Raw genomic sequence first — 19,397 nt, forward strand, 5'->3', positions numbered from 1 at the left:
CTTTTGTATTATGATGTTAGCATGAGCACACATATTGTATAAATAAGAATGTAAACACTGTATACCTAACATCCTCTAGGGGGGGTCCTCATCTCCGCTAGTGGGGTCCAGGGAGCATACTCCCCCGGGAAGATTTTTTTTTTAAATAATGAAGTTAAAAGCATCAATCTGGTGCACCTTGAGAGCAAAATTAAGAGATCTATGGATACATCTCTCAACATCCATATGAAACAGAACTGTAAACAGATTTTATATTTCTTATATTTTACAAATCACTCCCCTTTTACTCCCCTTTTACTGTATTCTTGTTTTGTCATATAGTATTTCACAACTGTTTTTCATTTATTCTCTCTGGCTATTCATCTCATAATGTTCACATAGAAACTAGCTGTCAATAGGAATATAATTCAGAAGAATTATAATTTCATGTAAAAATCTGTCACAAAAAGAGGTTGCACATTTAAATTCAGGTGTTGTTATGGCAACGTCAGTGGCCAAACAGCCACATTTACTGCTGCAAATACGTTCAAACATGCTGTCGACACGTAAAGCAGTGGCATGCCACCATTTCAGCTGACCTTTTCTCTGAAATACTGTCACATAACATCATTTCATTGCTAGGTTGATGCTTAGCTAAGCTAACTATGAAACACTTTAACTGACAGAACTCAGTGTCAACTGTGTACTGTACTGTAAGGTAGCATCTAGCTTCATGTCGAACAGTAAGTCAACATTTTCCAGAGAGCTTTCTTTGAAATCACCAGGTAACGCTAAAAAACATTACATTTAGATTGTATGACTAAGTGTTTATTTAATATATCTGGCTAGCTATAGCTACTTGCTAACGGTTTAGCTTACCACCGCGATTCAAAGTAACTTCAACGTAGCTGTAATTTATGCTTGCTTACATGTTCGCATATCTTGGAAGTTTACTGACATTTACATACCATTTACCTGGCTCAAGTGGTGGCTCTGGGGTTGTTGTGTGAGCCACCACTTGAGAATTGTCGTCTTTTTTAAGAAAATATGTTCTTATGTCCATCTTCAAAAACTCTGAGTCCGACTGACAGTTTAAACATAGTCACAGCTCACAGGATAGGTACCTGTCAGCCAATATGACAGATGTTTATTTCCATTCAACTCTCTGGTTGGTCTAGTGTCTTGCCTCTGTTGCATTCACTGAACACGAGAAATTACATTTCTGCCGTCCTCTCTAGTGTCATGATGAGGTTCAGGTAAAGCATGGTGGATGTATTATATGATTGACTCAATAATATAATACATTACTTTGAGAGTAGGCAATCTAGGCATATTAACACAATTAATTAACAATTAATTAACATTATCACGGGACGGTGTACTGAGATTATTATTTTTTTTTTTTTCATTTTTTTTCATTTTTGCTAGTGATTGCGGGGCCCTAAGCGGCCGCTTATGTTGCTTAATGGGTCGGGCCGGCTCTGAGGCTAACGCTACGTGGACGTGTTTCATTGTGATGATAGTGAGGGTGAGTCAATCTGTTTGTTGGCAAGACAGTAGTTGAGTGATCACTGAGAGAAAATTATTCAAAGTTTTTCAAAGTGTTGTTACTTTAAAGTGTTGTTACTGACTTTTTTCTCTTTTATTTTCTTTACCTCACCTGTAACTCTGCTGAGACCTTGAGGAATATGCACACTGGACTGACCTGCTCTGGCAACCAGATTTCCACTGTACGTATTTGGTTATGGTATATTATTTATATACATCAAAGGCACAATGCACCCCCCAGAGCTGCACCCCACATAGACACAAATGTATTGAGTGTGATATTTTGCATTTGTCATGTGAAATCATCTTTACACACTTGAAAACTGTAGGAGCGGCAACTTGTTTTGAAAATTGGAATTTTTAATATCCGATAATAAAGTTGATCTGTTTTCTTTATTCTTCTCTCTTCCCAGCTCCATCCATCACCGCTCTCTGTTCCTGCAGGTCCTGCTTGCTAATCAATGCTCATATTTTTTACACAATTACAAATAAAGTCAATGTATTGTATGACATGAAGTTGTGCTTCATTCTGAGTCAATAATACATTAATTCTGCCTTCAACTGCAAAATAATTGTGGACTGCACCGACATCCATGTAGCTGCCCCCCAGTAAGATGAACCAAGCAAAGTTGACATACTCAACATACAGCTGTGCTCTTAAGTTTACATGAAGAATTTGTGAAATATTGGTAATTATTTGTAAAAAATTACTGATGATGCAGAAAACTTGTTTTATTTAGGAACAGTGGTCAGGTGAAGCCATTCATCTCTACATATATGTGTCACACATTAAGAGCTCTGTCTTACTTCCTCGCTCTTGGTCCTCTTCTACCTGGAAATAAATACAAACAAAACACACACAAGCTGAATGTTAAAAGTGCTCCACAAGATAAATAGAAGAGTGTAGACTGTTTAAACTATGGGTAGGGGGACTATTTGGCAGGTTTAAATGATTATTAGTAATTAATTATATCATTTTCTAATTGTAGACGAGCAGACAGGGATCCAGATGAGAAATGCAGAATATGCAGCTGCCATTTTCCACATGGAAAAGACAAAGGGCCAAGTTTATTTGGGTGGACAAAAGAGAAAGGGGTGCTTAGCTGTAAATCAGTCCACCGACCACAGCCAGCAAAGGGCCTGAGTCTGCAGGCACTGACCCCGAACTCTCCAGCGTGCAAATATTGCCGTGGCTGCAGTACATCCCCCGTGCACAATCACAGACAGCGCTCTGCATCGCGCCATCGTCTCCCATGCAGATCTGTAAAAATAAATTAAGTACCATTTGTTAGCATGCTATAATAGATTGAATGAGCAATAATACAAGGATGGTCAGGATCTGGGGTGGGAGGGTTTATTTTTCCAGTTTTGTCTGATTGTTGTTATTGTTTGTTTTTTCTGTATTTTTTGTAATTTGTGTTGTATCGGTTGTGATTGTACATGTGTGTATGAATAAAAACATTTGATCAACAAAAAAAAGGATGTGGCGGCCGGCCCATAGGGGCGCTAGGGGCGCCGACCCCCCTCTTCCCACATGTTTGATTGTCATTAAAAATTAAAAATAAATAAAAAAATATATTTCAAAAAAATATATTTTATTTATTTTTATTTTTAAAGAACAAGGTAAATATTATATAGTTGGCATCAGTAAAATGTTAAAATTGTTTAACTTGTTTAAATTGTTTTACTGCCGTCCGGGCGGTAGAAAGGAGCCCTCAGCCAGAGCAGCAGCAGCCAACAAGCTGACTGTTGCTATCTGTAAACTATGCCACCGAAACATAATTTCAGCCAATCAGCGTCGTCAGATCTGATGCTCAAAGGGCGCCCTGTCAGCGCCCTGGCCTGTGTGTCTGTGAGTTGTTTGGACTCGTATCCAAGGTGACGCTACTGTAGTTGTCTGCAGGTGGAGACTCCGGTGCTAGTGGATCGCCGGAGCTGTAGATTAACATTGACATGCTTATTGTAGTTGTAAGGGCAATGCGTGTAGCACCATGGAGCATATGTGTGGGCTGGACCGCAGTCTCACAAAAAAACGTGTAATAACTACGTTGGTCCACAACGTAGGACGTAGTATTTCTACAAAAACGTTTTTTTTCACCATTCATTCCAATGGCTGGCGTCTATGTCATGTGATCTTCACATTTCTCCCTGCAGAAAAAAAAACATGGCCGAACTTCGTTTTATTCTCGGTGTAAAATGCCTATTTTAAAGTTAGTTTGGCCATTAAAATGCGTTTTGATGTCATTTGATGCGAGAAATATGAGTTGTTATTTCACATTATGTGTGCAGTGGATGTACATGATCTTTAGTTTGCTAGTTATTGCGAAGATTACTTCAGGAAATGGTGTCTATACAACGTTTTCATTGTTACCAAGGTGGTTGCTAGGGACGCTGCTATCGATATTATTTCTGTTATGTTGTGTAACTGCTTAATGGTGTTATCTTTATTGCTACCGCCTTCCCCGTCAATGTATAGTGTTGGTGCACAGCGCAAACGTATTAGTTTAACAAAATCCGCATCTAAAATGGTGCCATAGATACATTATTTCCCCCTGTGCAATTCCAGTCTCACATGTCACATCACATCGTCATAAACAAATACCGGAAACAGACCGAAAACACTTTATTCCGAGTGTGCTTGCTTTTCTCTTTGGAGGTCATCACATAACGGCATTGTAATACACGGTTAGGCTGCATTAAATGTTACATATCTGCTGTAATTCTCTATTTATAGAGCCTTGATGAGAAGACTTCTAGACAAACATGAGGAACTGCCGCCAACGCTGAAAACGTGACGTGGATCATAAATATATCAGCAATTGAACAACATCTTACATTTATTTCACACAATACATCTCCTTACAGTATCAACACTAATTCGGCTGACTTTTATATTTGATCCAAATGGTAGATAGGCTGTATTTACACCATAAACGTGCACTCCTGATATAAAGGGACACCTAGTGGTTAAAGCATGTTATTGAATTTCATTATTTTTATTATTAGATATTAATAGGATCCCTATAAAGTATATTCATTACTCGTTATTCTCTACTCATAGTTAATTAAAGACTGTATATAATGACTCTGTTTGCACATCCCTTTCAAGATTTCAAGATTTTTTCTAAGGTTTATTGATTATATACACAAACGGTGTAGTTATGCAATGAATGAAAAACTTTGTGTATACCTCCAGCAATGTTAACTATGTTGAAGCACTTATTTTAACTTATATTATATATAATTTATACTCTTATATAAGATGTATGTAGATAGTATAAGAAATGTGCAGAATATGACAGTTTAATGGTGGCGGTATACACAAATATTGATAGATGTCTTGTGATGCACTGTTGAGGAACCTGCGACCCAAGTTTTTCCTCTCCGGCCTTGTCAGGTATTGAACAATCAATAAATAAAGAACACAGAATTATTAAATATAAAACACAGAATTCGTGTGATTGTACTAAATGATTTACAAATAAACACCACTGCATATCGGAGATGATCGGGTCGCATATCTCAATATTACATATTGATAGACCATAAGACAGGACAAGATCAAGAGTATGGCCGTGTTCGTGCGTGGGGCCAGAAACAGATTGCACAAGATTAAAGGCATCAATAAGGTTTTAAATCCCCAAAGATAAGAACCCGGTCATATGTATGTATAATGCCGGTCAGGAAATCGGAAAAATCGTTGATAAAGTCCTTGTTGTACTTTGGGGGACGGTAAATCACTCCACACAGTACCGGATCAGAGCGGCCCAATTCCAATGAGTTCAGTTCAAAACTAGAGAACGAGGCATTCAGGTAGCTACATCCAGACGGTAACAGTTCAGAGAAGGCTCTGGTCTCACCCACGTTCAGCCAAGTTTCCGTCATGCAAAGAAAATCCAATCCACGGGAGTTGAAGAAGTCGTTAACGATAAAAGTTTTATTTGCTGTCGACCTTGCATTAACCAGTGCCATCTTGGTGGAAGTCGGAGCAATAGCCGCACGGGGGGCCCAATCCAGCGGCTGCAGATTCAGAGGATTCATTCCGCGTCTGCCTAGGCGTGAATGACAGCGGCGGGGGGGCTGGGTTTTCTCAGCAGAGCCGATGACAGGTACCAGCCAGGGGTCGATAGGATCCAGTAAACTAAACGCAGAGAAAGGGCGAGTCATTGAACCGGTCCATTTTCAGTCCGAAGGAACGAGGATAGCGCCAACCAAGCTTTCAGCTTCACCAGCTGGCCTCCGCGGATGCCCAGGCAGCGGCGCCGGATTCATTTCAGAAGTGGGGGGGCCAAAAAGTGTGTGTGTGTGTATGTGAAAGAAATGCTAAATCTACAGTGGTAATCAGTCCGCCAGTGCCTCCGCCAGGGCGGAGTGGTAATCACTCCGCCTCTCTGGCTACAGGAGGTAATGCAATTCATGAAACTTATTTAAAAAATTCAAGAAATTGACATAAATTATTTATTCAACCGATGAACAATAGTTGTAATACAGTTACGAAAAGGACGAAGAGCCACTCGAACTGGCCTGGCTGGGGCGTAATATTAACTGTATAATAAAATAGGTCTTCCAATGAAACTATTGGTTAATAACACCTAACACAAGCTGTGATGTCATGTAATCAAAATCACATGACTCAAATGTCCAATCACAGGTGAGGGTGGAGGCGGAGCACCCTTCAAACAAATGTCCGACATTAGGCTAAAGCTAAAGAACATTTCCACGTGGCTAAATCTACACAATCTTCCTAGATTTTGCCGAAGTAAACCTCCCTTCGCTCACTGGCAAAGCAGAAGCTCCGGAGCACTTTTTTGAGGTCCAGGCCGTCGGTCAAATCTTTGTGGATGTGGAGGAAGAGAAGGTGATTTAAGTGGCGCTCGGACATTGTTGAACGGAGGAACGTCTTCAACCGACGGAGGCTGGAGAAGCTCCGCTCAGCTGTTGCATTTGACATTGGCACAGTCAAATACAGCCGTAGAAGTTTATCCACTTCACTGAAGAGGGATTGCGTGCCTCGTCCCTGTGCCGCCAGCATGTCGGTGATTGTGGACACCTTTATCACCTGCATGATGGGTCTTTCAGCGGCGGAACTACTGTTGTGTGCCTGCAAAACTGCTGGAAACAGTGACAACTGGGTGGACAGCCGTTCCATGTCAATATCACCTGTGTACATGTCGACCAGATTTTGGGGGATGTTGATGCTGCCGAAACCAGGGGGACTGTTTACTGCTGTGAGGAGTACCTGATCCATACTCATCAGCATTTGCAGAGTGGGTTGGTTAAACCTGCGAGTCAGCTCAGAAGTGAGCAGGTCAACTACCTCAAAAAACTGGCTCCTGAAGTAGTCCTCTGGATTTTCCCACTGATGAGACGCATCCCCATCATCATAACGGCGTGGAGCGCGCCGCCTTGGAGGAAGAGCCGGGGCCTGGACCAGGTCGCTCATGTTCGTTCTTTGGGCCTCTTCAAAGATGCTGTGGAATGCCTCTGTGGACCTCAGGTTTGTGTAGTGTGTCTGGAGCATCTGCACTGCTGACTTAACTGTCTCTGCTGAGAGGTCTTTGGACTGGAGCACCCGAGCCACCTCTTCCGCAGAAGAAAACAGTGTAAGACACACTTTCAATCCGAAGAACACACTAAATTGAGTCATCAATGCCTGCAGCCCTGGTGCCTTCTTGCTTGCTTCTGTGTTCCCCCCCATTCGGATTATTTCATCCAACGTGTCGTAGACGGCTTCATAATTCGCAAGCAGGGATTTTATTGCACTGCCTCTGGCTGTCCAGCGAGTGGGGCAGAGCGGTGTGAGGCCACTGACAGTAGGAGAGGCAGCAGCTGCAGCATCCCTAATGGTATTAAAGATGGCAAGTCGTTTTGGTGAGTTGTTGATGACCTCATGTATGTCGTGAACTAAACTGAAGGCACCACGTACCATGTTGAAGCAGCTTCCTGGAGTATGAGGTTTAAGCTGTGATTAGTGCAGTGCATTGAGATTGCTTTGGGATTGATGTCTTTAAAACGTTTGGCCACACCTGACATTTGTCCCTGTAGAACAGATGCGCCATCGTAGGTTTGCCCTCTCATGTCACCAATGTCCAGGCCGCATCTCAGTAACATGTCCTTAATAGTAAGCGTTATTGATAATGCGTCAGTCTTAGGACAGTCATACATTCCTATGAAGTCTTCATGGACAACATAATCAGCTGATACCCATCGTACAGTCAGAGACAATTGTTCATGCCCGGAGCAATCGCGAGTTTCATCCACAATAACTGCATAATGTTCTGCATTGTTTTTAATTTCTGTTAATAAAGTGGTGAGAGATTCCCGATACATTTGGTTTATGAGTTCATTGATTGTCTCGTGTGATGCATATTTCCCGGTGAGCATAAAGCTTCTCAGAGTGGGGTTTTTATCAGCTACGAGTTCTACTAGCCTTTTGAAATTGCTCTCCTTATCCTCATCACGGGTTAGAAACTGCAGACAGCGCAGCTGCTCCATCATCCCATCTCTTCTTTTTTCCTGCTCAATACGCTCCTGTTGGACAAGCTGGATGTTGACTGGTGTTTGACTGAAGAAAGCACACTTTTTTTGAACACACTCTCTGTGAACATTGGACTTTTCGTGGCTGTCCAGGAGGCTTGGGCACTTTTTCCAGTTATTACATCCGGTATTTACAAAACTGTCATCTCCACATTTTGAGAAAGTTACCAGCCGTTTGACAGCAGCAAATCTGCAAATTTCACAGAAGGCCCGTTTAGTGGTTTTACAAAGAATTAGCCACTCTCGGTTTTTGTACCATTCTGCATTAAAGTACCTTTCTCTTTGTCCAAACGATCTAGCGGTCTCCTTTTTATCAACAATTAGCTGTGCAGCTTTACCCGTCTCGATGTCGCGACAACAAGCCTCCACGCAGTCGGAACCAGCCTGTTTCGGTTCAACGAGGCCTGCGGTTTTGACAGTCTCTGCGGCCGCAGAGCTGCTGCTTTTGGGTTTATCTGGCTGCGCTGGTTCTATAGTTGAAGGTCCAGGCTCCGGAGTTGTGGTGGATGTCAGGGATGTGACATTGAAGTGGTTGAATTTAAGTTTAGTTTGACTTTATTTCATTTTCTTATGCGCTGGTTCTTCTGACATGTTTGCGAGCTAAGTTTATCTTTCTAGGTTAACGGCTGCCACACACAGAACAACGTAACAAATAAACAAATCTCAGCTTTTTTATTGGTTGTAATGTAGGCTACTTGATACATTTGAATGGTGTGACAATGTCCTCTTTGATTGGATTAAAATGTACATATTCTTCCTGTTATGTTTGCCTGCTTTATTTTACCTAGTGCAATATTTGAACTGCTCGCATTGACCCAAAGACACATTTTGAGTTGTATACACTGTTGGAAAGAGGAGATTCCTAGCTTTCTAATGATATCAGGATTGTTGTTGTACTCCAAATATTAAGCAAAATGTCACATTATATAATGATTGCCACCGAGTCATAATTTTGAGAAAAAGACGTTCAAAGTTTCCTCTTCTCTGGAATCCATCGATCTGATTGATTATTAGCGGGGCAAATGACCAGAGTAGCTATGGAGGGAAAATATTTTCGTTTGGATTACTTGTCTGGGGTAAACTCGCAAGTGTGTCTGTGTTAAACACACAGACGAGAAACACCGGCTGTTGTTATGCCCTGTGACGTTAAATTACTCCGTTCTCCTCTTGTAATTATGCCGTTACAAGCTTTCAAAGTTGTATTTATCATCTGGATTTGCCGAAACAAGTTTAATATTCTGAAAGCCAAGACTTTGTTTATTTGAAATCAGATGAAACTGTCACGGACCCTGCCGTGTTATCTAGATTACTATACGGTTTACATTAATAATTTCAGTGAGAGGGAGGGGGAGGGGAGCTGCTGCTGCTGCTGCTGCGCTGAGGGGGAGCCGAGTGAGAGCGAGGTGCCTGTCTTCTTCCCTTTACAAGCTTCAAAACTGTATTTATCGTTTGTTTTTGGAAATAAAAGTTTCATATTCTGAAAGCCAAGACTTTGCTTATTTAAAATCAAACAAAAAACTCGAACCCCGGAAAAATATTTTTTTACACAAATACACGTATATTTTTGAATTGATCCATAAAAGTGGGGGGGCCAATGGCCCCTTGGCCCCCCTGCTTCCGGCGCCCCTGTGCCCAGGCGCCTGCGGTGCTTCCCACGAGAAGGTTCAGGCGGAGCCCGGTATAGGTGAGCAGGTATCCCAGACAGGAACGGGGGACAGAAAGTTTTCTGATCACAATGATCAAACTCCCACAGATTCTTGGCAGAGAGGCGAATATCCAGGAGTGTTTGACGATCACACGCCAGTAGGGAGTTTACAGTATCAGTGACAAGTGACATAAACAGTATAAACATAAACCAGGTTGCGAGCGACAGACGGCAAGCCACATGCACTGGCACCATCTTGAAACTTTGAAGGGTAGGCCTTCATCATCATATGTTATACCTCAACAGCTATCATACCAGGCGATGTGTGTTTTCTGACAACAACACTCCGGCTATTGTGTCCCTGAACCCGCACAGTGCTTTGACAGCAATTTTTGCGGTTTATTACACGCACGTGCGCGCGCGCCCACCTGCTGCTTCCCCTACCGGAGTTACAGCGGAGGCGGTGAGTGTGGGACAGTGTTCTCTCAATGGCGCTGCATTCTCCCCTTTGAGGATGAGCAAGAAGCAGCATATTTATCGGCTGAACTGCGACTCATCCTCATCCACGTGACCGAGGAAATCGATCCCAAGAGCCCTTCCGTACACACGGGGGCTCCCGGGAGATCATCACGGTCTTTTTTGGAAAGTGCTACACGGCGTGATACCACTGTGGCCAGGGACATCAGACGGCAAGCACACCGTGGACCAGGATATTAATTTTTTTGTGGTCTGGTCCCAGGCACTCGACACCGAGCTGGTGGGGATTGGCGCCCCCTATTAAGCCGGGCATTAGGGACAGGACCGGGTTTCCTGCAGTGGCGACTCCATTCGCTTGCCTGGAGGTACGATACTTTTTGTACTTGTTTCAAATGCTTTTCTCAGGTGTTATCCCGCTCGCTGAAGAGAAAAGGATGACAGTCAGGAGGTGTAGCTGCCTTATATACTGTGAGCTTGCACGCGCATTCAGGTAGAGTGGCCCTGATTGGCCGGCTACGTTTACAACTTCAGTGTGTGAACGCTCGCGTATCATTGATGAGAGTAGTATCCATAGAGTCCAGTAGAGGGTGGAGCCTGTGTGAGATAGAACCGGCTCTCCTGATCTTGGATAATGGATTTGCTCTCTGTGCTCTGTGTGTGTGTGTGTGTGTGTGTGTGTGTGTGTGTGTGTGTGTGTGTGTGTGTGTGTGTGTGTGTGTGTGTGTGTGTGTGTGTGTGTGTGTGTGTGTGTGTGTGTGTGTGTGTGTGTGTGTGTGTGTGTGTGTGTGTGTGTGTGTGTGTGAGAGATATTGGAAATAATCCCAGATAATTCATCTTTAACGGCTTTCTCTTAAGGGGGAATTGTGTGGCACACCCACACACACACACACACACGCACGCACGCACGCACGCACGCACACACACACACACACACACACATTGATTTATCTTTGGATGCCTTTCATTTTCAGAACAGTGTGCTAGTATGAGAAAGCTATCTACAAGTGAAGTTGCAAATGTGTTTATGACTCAGCACGATGCACGTCATGCATATTTGATACTTCATCTTTTGTGAAATATGAAAGTGTTTCATCATGCTTAAATGTAACTGTAAACACATGTTTGGTATGTTGTTCAAGTTGGTGTGTACAAGACAAAGCTGACCTTACTTACACCTTTAAAAAGGTATTTTATGTAACATTTTCAAAACTACAGTAAATGTTTAGGTACGAGCATCAATGATAAATATTTTGTTGAGTTGATTACTTTCAAATGTTTCCAAAAAAAAATTAAACCAGAGAATGCTGTTTTGTAAACGATTGTTTTTAAGGTCAACAATCAACATATTTGACATCTATTATAATCACAATAGGCTATAATAAATCATTATATCATTATAAAATAACCAATATAAAAGTGGCTATTATTATTATAATTATTAATAACCACTTTTATGAACTTTTATACATAAATGATTAAGTTACAGTTAAGGGGAAAGTGAAAGGGAAAGTGCGCTGGATGTGGTGAGGGAAACCATTGACTGTATGGGGAAAACCCAACTCCTTTCTCTCCTTTATAAAAATAACCCGGGAGCTGCAGACTGAGAAAAAGGCTCGGCACTGAGGAGGAACTTCATAAACTTCGATGTCACAGCGCGGAGGCACAACCTGTGCAAACTCATTGAAACTCGAGATGAATAAATTCAAGGCATTCGTTGTGAAGAAAAAAGCTTTCAGGAGAGAAAGCACGCAGCCTTTAATGGAGAATAACAACGACATACAAGATGGTAAGACTCTTTTTGGATCATGAGCTTGCACAAGTGATCTTATTTTATATGTAGACTATAAATAACATCTTCTACTATTGTCTGTCTTGGTATTATATTTGCTTTGCTACAGCTTGAAAAAAAGGCCATGTTGATTTAGTATTATTTTAAGTACTATTTTAAGTACTATTTTCTTATGTGTGACAACTGAAAACTGAGTTATGAAAAGTGTTGCATGCTTAATCTTAAGTACAAGTACAAGCAACAAATACTTAAAGCGTTAAAAGTACTTATTGGCATATAAATAGGGATCTTCACTTAAAGGTGGAGCTCTTTTTCCTTTTAAACAGCTGGCTAACTTAATTGAACATACATCATGATCAAAATCTGAATGTTTAAAGTAACTAAAGCGATAAAAAAAATTATTGTAAAAAGTGGAGTCAAAATGCACTTCAGTATAAAGTAGCACACAATGGAAACATTCAAGTACAGTAACTGAAATTGGCTTTTTCCCTACAGTAATTAAGTAAATAAACAAATAAATCTATATTTAAGTGTGTTTAGATTTTTTTTTTAAAAAGGATATACTAACAGTAAAAATGGTTAACAGCAGTATATAAGTGGAGGCAAATCAAAGTGTTGGAGCAGTTTCATGGAAGACTGTATTACCAGGGTTTAAATCAGAGTTGATCAAACTGTTGCTGCCACTGGTGTACATATCAGGCAGGCTGGAATTCCCCTGTAAACCTAGACAAATACGTGACGTTAGTTACACTTGAGGAGAGTCCCACATAGAGAGTTATTGCAGCAGGTTGAAGTCTAACTCACACCTATATCTATATTTAGATATAGCTAACCAGTTATTCTGCTTGGACGTTTTATTAGTAATTGCTAATAAATGCTGAGTAGCTATCTCAGACTATTTTGCAGGTATTATAAACAAAATAACTTGAGGTGAATTGTTGGCCTGATTATGGGGCTAGAAGGACAATCAGAGAAAGATTTACAATTTACATTTAAGGGCAGTGTCTGCAGTAGAATATATTTATAACTGAAAATATACAATAAACTTTACAATAAACAATAAAGGGGCCCTATTATACCTTTTGGGGTTTTCCCTTTCCTGGAGTTTGTTATAGGTTTTTGTGCATGTAAATGGTCTGCAAAGGCTAAAATCCCTGTGTTCCCTCCAGAGGGAGTTTCTCTCCCACAACTGCATCACTGAACTATTTCATCAACCAAATCTCACAATAAAGCCTTTTTTGTGATATTTAAACAAATGTAATATTTCCTCACTTCTTTTCACCAAGCCTCCTCTGAAACAGTTTTAAAAAACTCTCATTTACAGTGTTTTGACCTTCATTTCAATCTTTTTTCACAGGATTTAAACAGGCACCATGTACCAAGTATGAAAACGCTTTGGTTCAGAATACCCTGGAAATCCACAAAGAACTACGCCTGCAGAGTGAGGAACAGATCACACCTGAGAAGCTCGCTGGACTTCTTCAGGTGCCGCTTGAGGATGGATCTTGTTGCTCAAAACACAGTCAGCTCAATGCAAAGCAGCAGCATCTCTGCCTCGTACAAAGATCTGTGGACCAACACTTCCCAAAGCTTCCTCCAGATGTGGACCAGAACCTCCATCAGTACCTGGAGAATGTGCAGAAGATGGTTATTACAGAGTTTGTGAGGCTGGGTTCCCCTCTGACACGTATGGGGCTGATGGGAAGTCTGATTGACTGCTACCATCGTGAGATGTTTACTCGCCTCAATGATCTGCTGCAGAACGTCCGATCGTCCAAGAACTCCTTTGGGTTGATGAAATGGGTCCTACATACGTATCTGAGGTATCTTTCTCTACATTTTAAGCCTTTGGATATCTATTTGTTTTGTGGCAATGAGATGGATCCATCCTTGCAAATTGAAAAATTGAAAATTTTTAAACCTATCCTATCAAGACCCTGAAACATTATGAATACCTCAACTTGAAGGCGTACCAGGCCTTTACTTTTTAACCTAACCAAGTACATTTGATGCTTAAACCCATAGACACTGATCCACGTGTTCATGACATTGACCACATGCCATCATTGATGTCTGTTTTGATCCAAATGCATCACATAAGCAACCCTACCCTTATTGACCCTTAATGGTCATAGAGACAAATTGCAGATTTTAAGAATTGTCTTTGTATTCTTTTTCTGAAGTACCCTAAAAATATTTTCTGAATCATGGTTAATTATTAATTAAATATTTCTGTGCTTAGTTCTGATGTCATTGTTTTACTTTCCCAGCCCGGAGATGCTCTGTCATCCTGAACTTCGAGAAGTGGATCCCATTAAAAAGGTCGACCTCCTGCTGTTCACAGAGTGGGTGGGAAAAGCCAAGGACATACTGCTTGAAAATGTGGAGGTAAGAATACTGAATTTTGTAAATGTCCATGTTTGGCTATAGTTTGCAGCCAAATGCAGTTAAAAAGACTGAGGCAGGTATGAACAAAAAGTGAGCTTTAAAATAAATGAAGCTGATAACACAAACAGTTTAACACAAAAACCGGGGGCCTAGGCAAGGTCAAACAAACCTACAAAAAACAAAAAAAAACTGAACAAGTAGATACCAGAGAGACACGAGGAACAAGGATAACACAGGGAAATCAGGCAGGACTGATTGAGGGAAGACGGGATCAAAGAGAGTGAACCACCAGAGATCACAGGGGAAGATGCTTATACTGTATACCCATAGGACTAATCACTGAGACAACAAACAGCTGAGAGGAGGGGGCATGCAAAAACACAAAGGGTAGCAGGTGAATAGAATCAAACAGGCGGGAAAATACATAGACAGGAAGTAAAACAAGACAAGACAGGAGGAAATTCATTTAAAAATAAAACCATGAACAAAACCAGGATCATGACAGCAAATGTATGAATTATGCATTCATTTATCCGTTACTTAGTGTCACTACAACCACACTGCTGAACACTTCTGATGTGTATTCTGTCATTCTATTGTTGCACAGAACGAGGTCAAAGTGTTCCTGGAGAAAATCCTGCAGAATGAGAGAGACAAAGAAACTGTCAGAGATGACCTGTACGTGGACACGATCCAGGTACAAAGTCTATGGTTTACGATGAGAGTTATAAAAGGACTAGTGTGCATATATGTGTCTATTAATAAAGTATATCTTCCTATATACTCTCTTTTTCAGTAAATTATTTGAAATATCTATCTAGTTGTAACTATAAAATGTGATAATTAAATAGTGAATTGCATTATTTGATTTTTTTATTTGATTTCCAATGTATGTGCTGAAAAATGTTGTTGTTTCTCTTTCAGTGCATTGATGCCATGATCGAGGCGGGGCGACAAATCAGCCAAAAACTATCTGGCTGCGTGCAGGATGTCTGTTTCCAAGAGCTGCTGAATTTTCTGACACAGTGAGAATAATTTACTGATTTATTTACACATATTAACACCAGTACCTAAAGCATGAATAATCACAATTGCTTTTTCTTTGCTTTGTAGGTACACCAATGAGCAGACTGAGATTCTTGAAAAAAAAGCAAAAGTGGACAAACCAGAAATCAAAGATTTATTCAAGACTTTGAACAACTGCAAAGAAATAAAGTAAGAGGGGACCTATTCTGCTCATTTTTAGGTTTCATAATCTTTTGACATGTCTCTGTGCGGTCCGGCAGTGGCTCAGTCAGTAGGGGCTTGGACTGGGAGCTGTAGGGTCGCCGGTTCAAGTCCCCGACCAGACCTAAAATGTGGAGTGTGGACTGCTACTTGGAGAGGTCCCAGTTCACCTCCTGCCCTGCCATGGTGCCCTTGAGCAAAGCACCTGACTCCCCGGGCGCTACTATCCTAGGATACTAGAGTACCTAGGATGGGTTAAATGCAGAGGCCAAATGTCACTCTGTGCTCTGCATGTGTGACAATTAAAAGAGGGTTTCATACCTCCTAATTCTATCTATTCTATTTAATGTTCAGAAAACTCTTTATTTCTCTCAGACTGCCTGTGCTGCAGCACTTCTTTTCACCCTCTCTCTGAAACCAGAGCCCAGTCTGCTCTGATTGGTTAGCTGGTCAGCTTTTTATTTATTGGTCAACCGCTTAGAGATATCACGTACAATGTGTTGAAGTGCTATCCAATAGAAGCGCGAGTGTTACATAGTAATGTCACCATTTCCAGGAAGTTAACTTATTTTTCCTCTGATTTTTCCTCTCAGGCAGTACATAGAGACAACGGAGATCAAAACATCCCTTCTCAATGAAACCCTGGCTGTACTTGACAAAATGGAGACTTTTGCTTTGAAAGTCCTGAACGAAATCACAGCTGACATGGCAGAGGTAGCTATTCAACTTAATCACTAATATAATGTTTTCTTACACGTTTAAAAGTTGATTATGATTTATGCATATATCGAACTAATGTTTATATTTTTCTTAAATCACAGAGGTACCTAAAGAAATACTTCAAATCGGAGAACAAGGACTTTTTCCTCTTGATCCTGGACTTGAAGCATCTTTTCTCAGAGCTGCAGGGCTTCCAGGGCGTCCAAATGGTACGTCTTGAATCCCCCCAAATCTTTATTGTTGAATTTGCATTGACAATGACAAAAGCTTCCTATTTCCTTAAGAGTGTTTGTTTTTAATTAAAGAAGATTTATTTCTATGAACACTTATTCATAATTTCTGTCTAATTTAAAGGTGCTACGTCCATTATGTGAAATATCAATATTTAGCTCATTTTTTCCCATTTCCCTTGATATAATACCAATTAAGACTTTGGCATAAGTCTTCACTTTGGATTTAAATAGAGATATTTGCTGAGGAAAATGTGTAAAACCTATTGTCGTTGATCTATGAATGAATCATAAAAAAGATGAAGTTATGCAGGCTTTTGTTTCCTCATATGTGTATCTTAATGCTTTGGTTCTTCTTTGTGTTTCTCAGAGAGTGGTGCAAGAGGCCTACAAGCTCGTCACCTACCTTTACCTCAAGCATTTTATCCAGAGAAGTAAGAACAAACTGTTGAGGTGCTGGAGTCCTGATGTTGGCCGAACAGTCAGTCAAGATGCTGAAATGCTCCAGGAAACCTTTTCAAAGCTGGTAAGTACTCTTTTCTGTCATAATGAAGTTCATTCACCAGCAGCAGGATCACATCTGCTCTGGTTACCGCGTAGAGCCTGACCTGTGATGTTTTGTTTTAGGCTCCTGGTGTGGAACAGTGGCACCTCATGCTGCTCAGTGTCAGAGAACTGGACGAGTGTGAAAGCTTTGATGCTGTAAAGCTCACAGTGGCTAGTATGCATCACAAATATCACACGTGGAGGTAAATCTTTCAAACGTTTTCACACATATCTTTCTTAAGCTGTCCAATAATGTAGCTTTTGAATTTATTCTGAAATGGGCCATCCATGAGTACTTTGTTATTTAAAAAAAATATATTTCATGCTAAAAAAACTATTTTAATTCACAGCGAGTTCATGGAGATCCTGCCCGCCCTGCTGCGATGGAAAGGCCTTTCTAAACGGAAGATTATGGAGCTGGAGGACATCCTGAAGGACCTCTCCAACTATCAACCCAGAGCAGGATCTTTTTCCTGGTTCTTGTGTTGTTATTGGTGAAGGATGTGCTGTTCTACAAGAGGATCGACCGAAACAAGCAAAGATGACAGGGCTGAGTGTTCAAAAACCTTCCTGGGCACCCTTCTCGAAACATGTCACCTTTGGCAGTGGGTTGTAAGAAAGTTAGGTGAGATTTTTAGTGATTTTGTTTACAATATATGATGCAATTATGGCTGATGATGAAGCCGAATGAGGAAGGACAAGAAGGGAAGAATTGATCAACGATCCATAAAATAAATATAGGGACAGTTGTACAGCGCACGCACGATTCACATTTTTGTTTGTTCACGAAATACATTGCAAGACGTTATTTGACATCATTGTAAAAAAAGAAAATGCATCGGCTTGCCAGAATAAAAATCACTGAAAACACTACCGCTTCTGTCCACAGGGGCACCCAAATCACTACAAAATGAACCTTCTTTGTAGCTGCTTTAAAACTGATGGGTTTATAGATTGTTATTATTGTTTACGATTTAAGATATTTCAAATATTTATGTGGAACAGTTAAATTGTGTTTCATACTTTATGAAAAGGAACATTTTTTGTCTATGTCCTTTTATTTCCATAAACGTAATGTCAAAGAACAAAATAATATGCTGGCCCTCCGTTATCATGTTCATATTTTATTATTATTTATTAAATATTAAATTATTTATTTATATGAACATATTTATATTTAACAAACGTTATTGTTAAAAATGTATTTTGCTTTAACTACTCAAACCATTCTGATTTACACTTGAACTGTCAAATCTATTCTCAAACGTTTTTTGCTACTATTTTCTTTTTAATGCTTTTACAATCAGGGTACAGATGTTGGTTATTCTTATTTCTGCCTGCTTATTGTTTTAATATTGCATTCCACGCAACTATTTTTGTGTGAGTTGTACAATATTGTTTTGTCTCTTTATTCCTGTATCTTATTTTCAGCTTCAATGTGAGTTGAATTGTCACACTACAATTTTATGTACTGTAATCTTGTGGTGATGTTTTTGTTTAGGAGCCTTGGGTTACAGGGACAATCAAACAATGTTTAATAAATTAAATACAAATCTAATAGAAGGATTTATTACAAAGTAAGATTTATGTTGATTTCAGTAACGTTACCGGACGCTTTTTGTGGGTATTTTTGATGTAGAAAAAATATTAAAAAGAATGAAATAAAAATAAAAGGAAAATATGTTGGTTGTGTGTTCATTTTATCATCACTAGATGGAGACTAACATCAATGTACAAACATTTGACTTTAGGAGAAATTGTTATGGGGGTGGGACGCTTCAATGGGTCAAAAGATAAATGTGAGGAGTCATATGATTTTAGAGAAACAGGCATGAATCTTTTTGACTCTTCACATCTAAAATAAATTCCTTAAACTGCTCAAAACTCTTGTCCAAAAAGTGGCCATTACCTGCACCCTCAAATACAAAAGCCCAATGATTTGATTGGCTATATTGTATTTTATATTCATATTTTGTAGGCCAAATAAAATGATTGGACCAACTTTTTGAAGTCCTGCGACTGCCTTAGAAACCAAATAGTTTTCCCTTTTGTCAGAGCATTGGCTTTATTGATCGATGTAGGGATCTAAAGAGTACTGAAACACATTCATGTTTTCTAAAATAAAATGTCTAATCTTTCTAATTGATTACATTCTTGAACTTTAAGGGCCCCAATGCGCTGTCCTTATCAAAATGAATCTCCAAAAACGTATTATCAAGGCTGATGAGACACTTTGGCAGTGGTCCTGGTTACTGAACACAAAAACAGTGTCCATGTTTGACTTAGTGTCTAAAACTGTCAGTAAAAAAAC

The 19,397-nt window shown here is 40.2% G+C and overlaps 1 protein-coding gene across 2 annotated transcripts; it reads left to right on the forward strand.

Annotated features, from left to right (window-relative positions):
• The first annotated feature begins 4,820 nt into the window (after positions 1–4,820).
• LOC307046601 (exocyst complex component 3-like) lies at positions 4,821–18,705 on the forward strand. Of its 2 annotated transcripts, XM_079693047.1 has the most exons (13): positions 4,821–5,780; positions 9,701–10,551; positions 11,786–11,972; positions 13,333–13,798; positions 14,246–14,363; positions 14,971–15,060; positions 15,288–15,388; positions 15,477–15,578; positions 16,184–16,304; positions 16,412–16,519; positions 16,911–17,066; positions 17,168–17,289; positions 17,437–18,705. In XM_079693047.1, the coding sequence occupies exons 3-13, from the start codon at positions 11,831–11,833 to the stop codon at positions 17,582–17,584; spliced, it is 1,674 nt and encodes a 557-aa protein (XP_079549173.1). In that variant the 5' UTR covers positions 4,821–5,780; positions 9,701–10,551; positions 11,786–11,830; the 3' UTR covers positions 17,585–18,705. The 2 variants fall into 2 exon arrangements, with proteins under 2 accessions (XP_079549173.1, XP_079549174.1); XM_079693048.1 differs by lacking the exons at positions 4,821–5,780; positions 9,701–10,551 and having other exon boundaries at positions 11,286–11,972.
• Positions 18,706–19,397: the final 692 nt, after the last annotated feature.

The sequence above is a fragment of the Notothenia rossii genome (genome assembly GCF_949606895.1).
Source record: "Notothenia rossii genome assembly, chromosome: 7".
NCBI lineage: Eukaryota > Metazoa > Chordata > Actinopteri > Perciformes > Nototheniidae > Notothenia > Notothenia rossii.

Coding starts and splice junctions, on each gene's coding strand:
- LOC307046601 (XM_079693047.1), top strand. CDS start 11,831: ATGTCACAGCGCGGAGGCACAACCTGTGCAAACTCATTGAAACTCGAG. Junction 15,061..15,287: donor TGTACGTGGACACGATCCAG/GTACAAAGTCTA, acceptor TTTCTCTTTCAG/TGCATTGATGCCATGATCGA. Junction 16,520..16,910: donor GCTTCCAGGGCGTCCAAATG/GTACGTCTTGAA, acceptor TGTGTTTCTCAG/AGAGTGGTGCAAGAGGCCTA.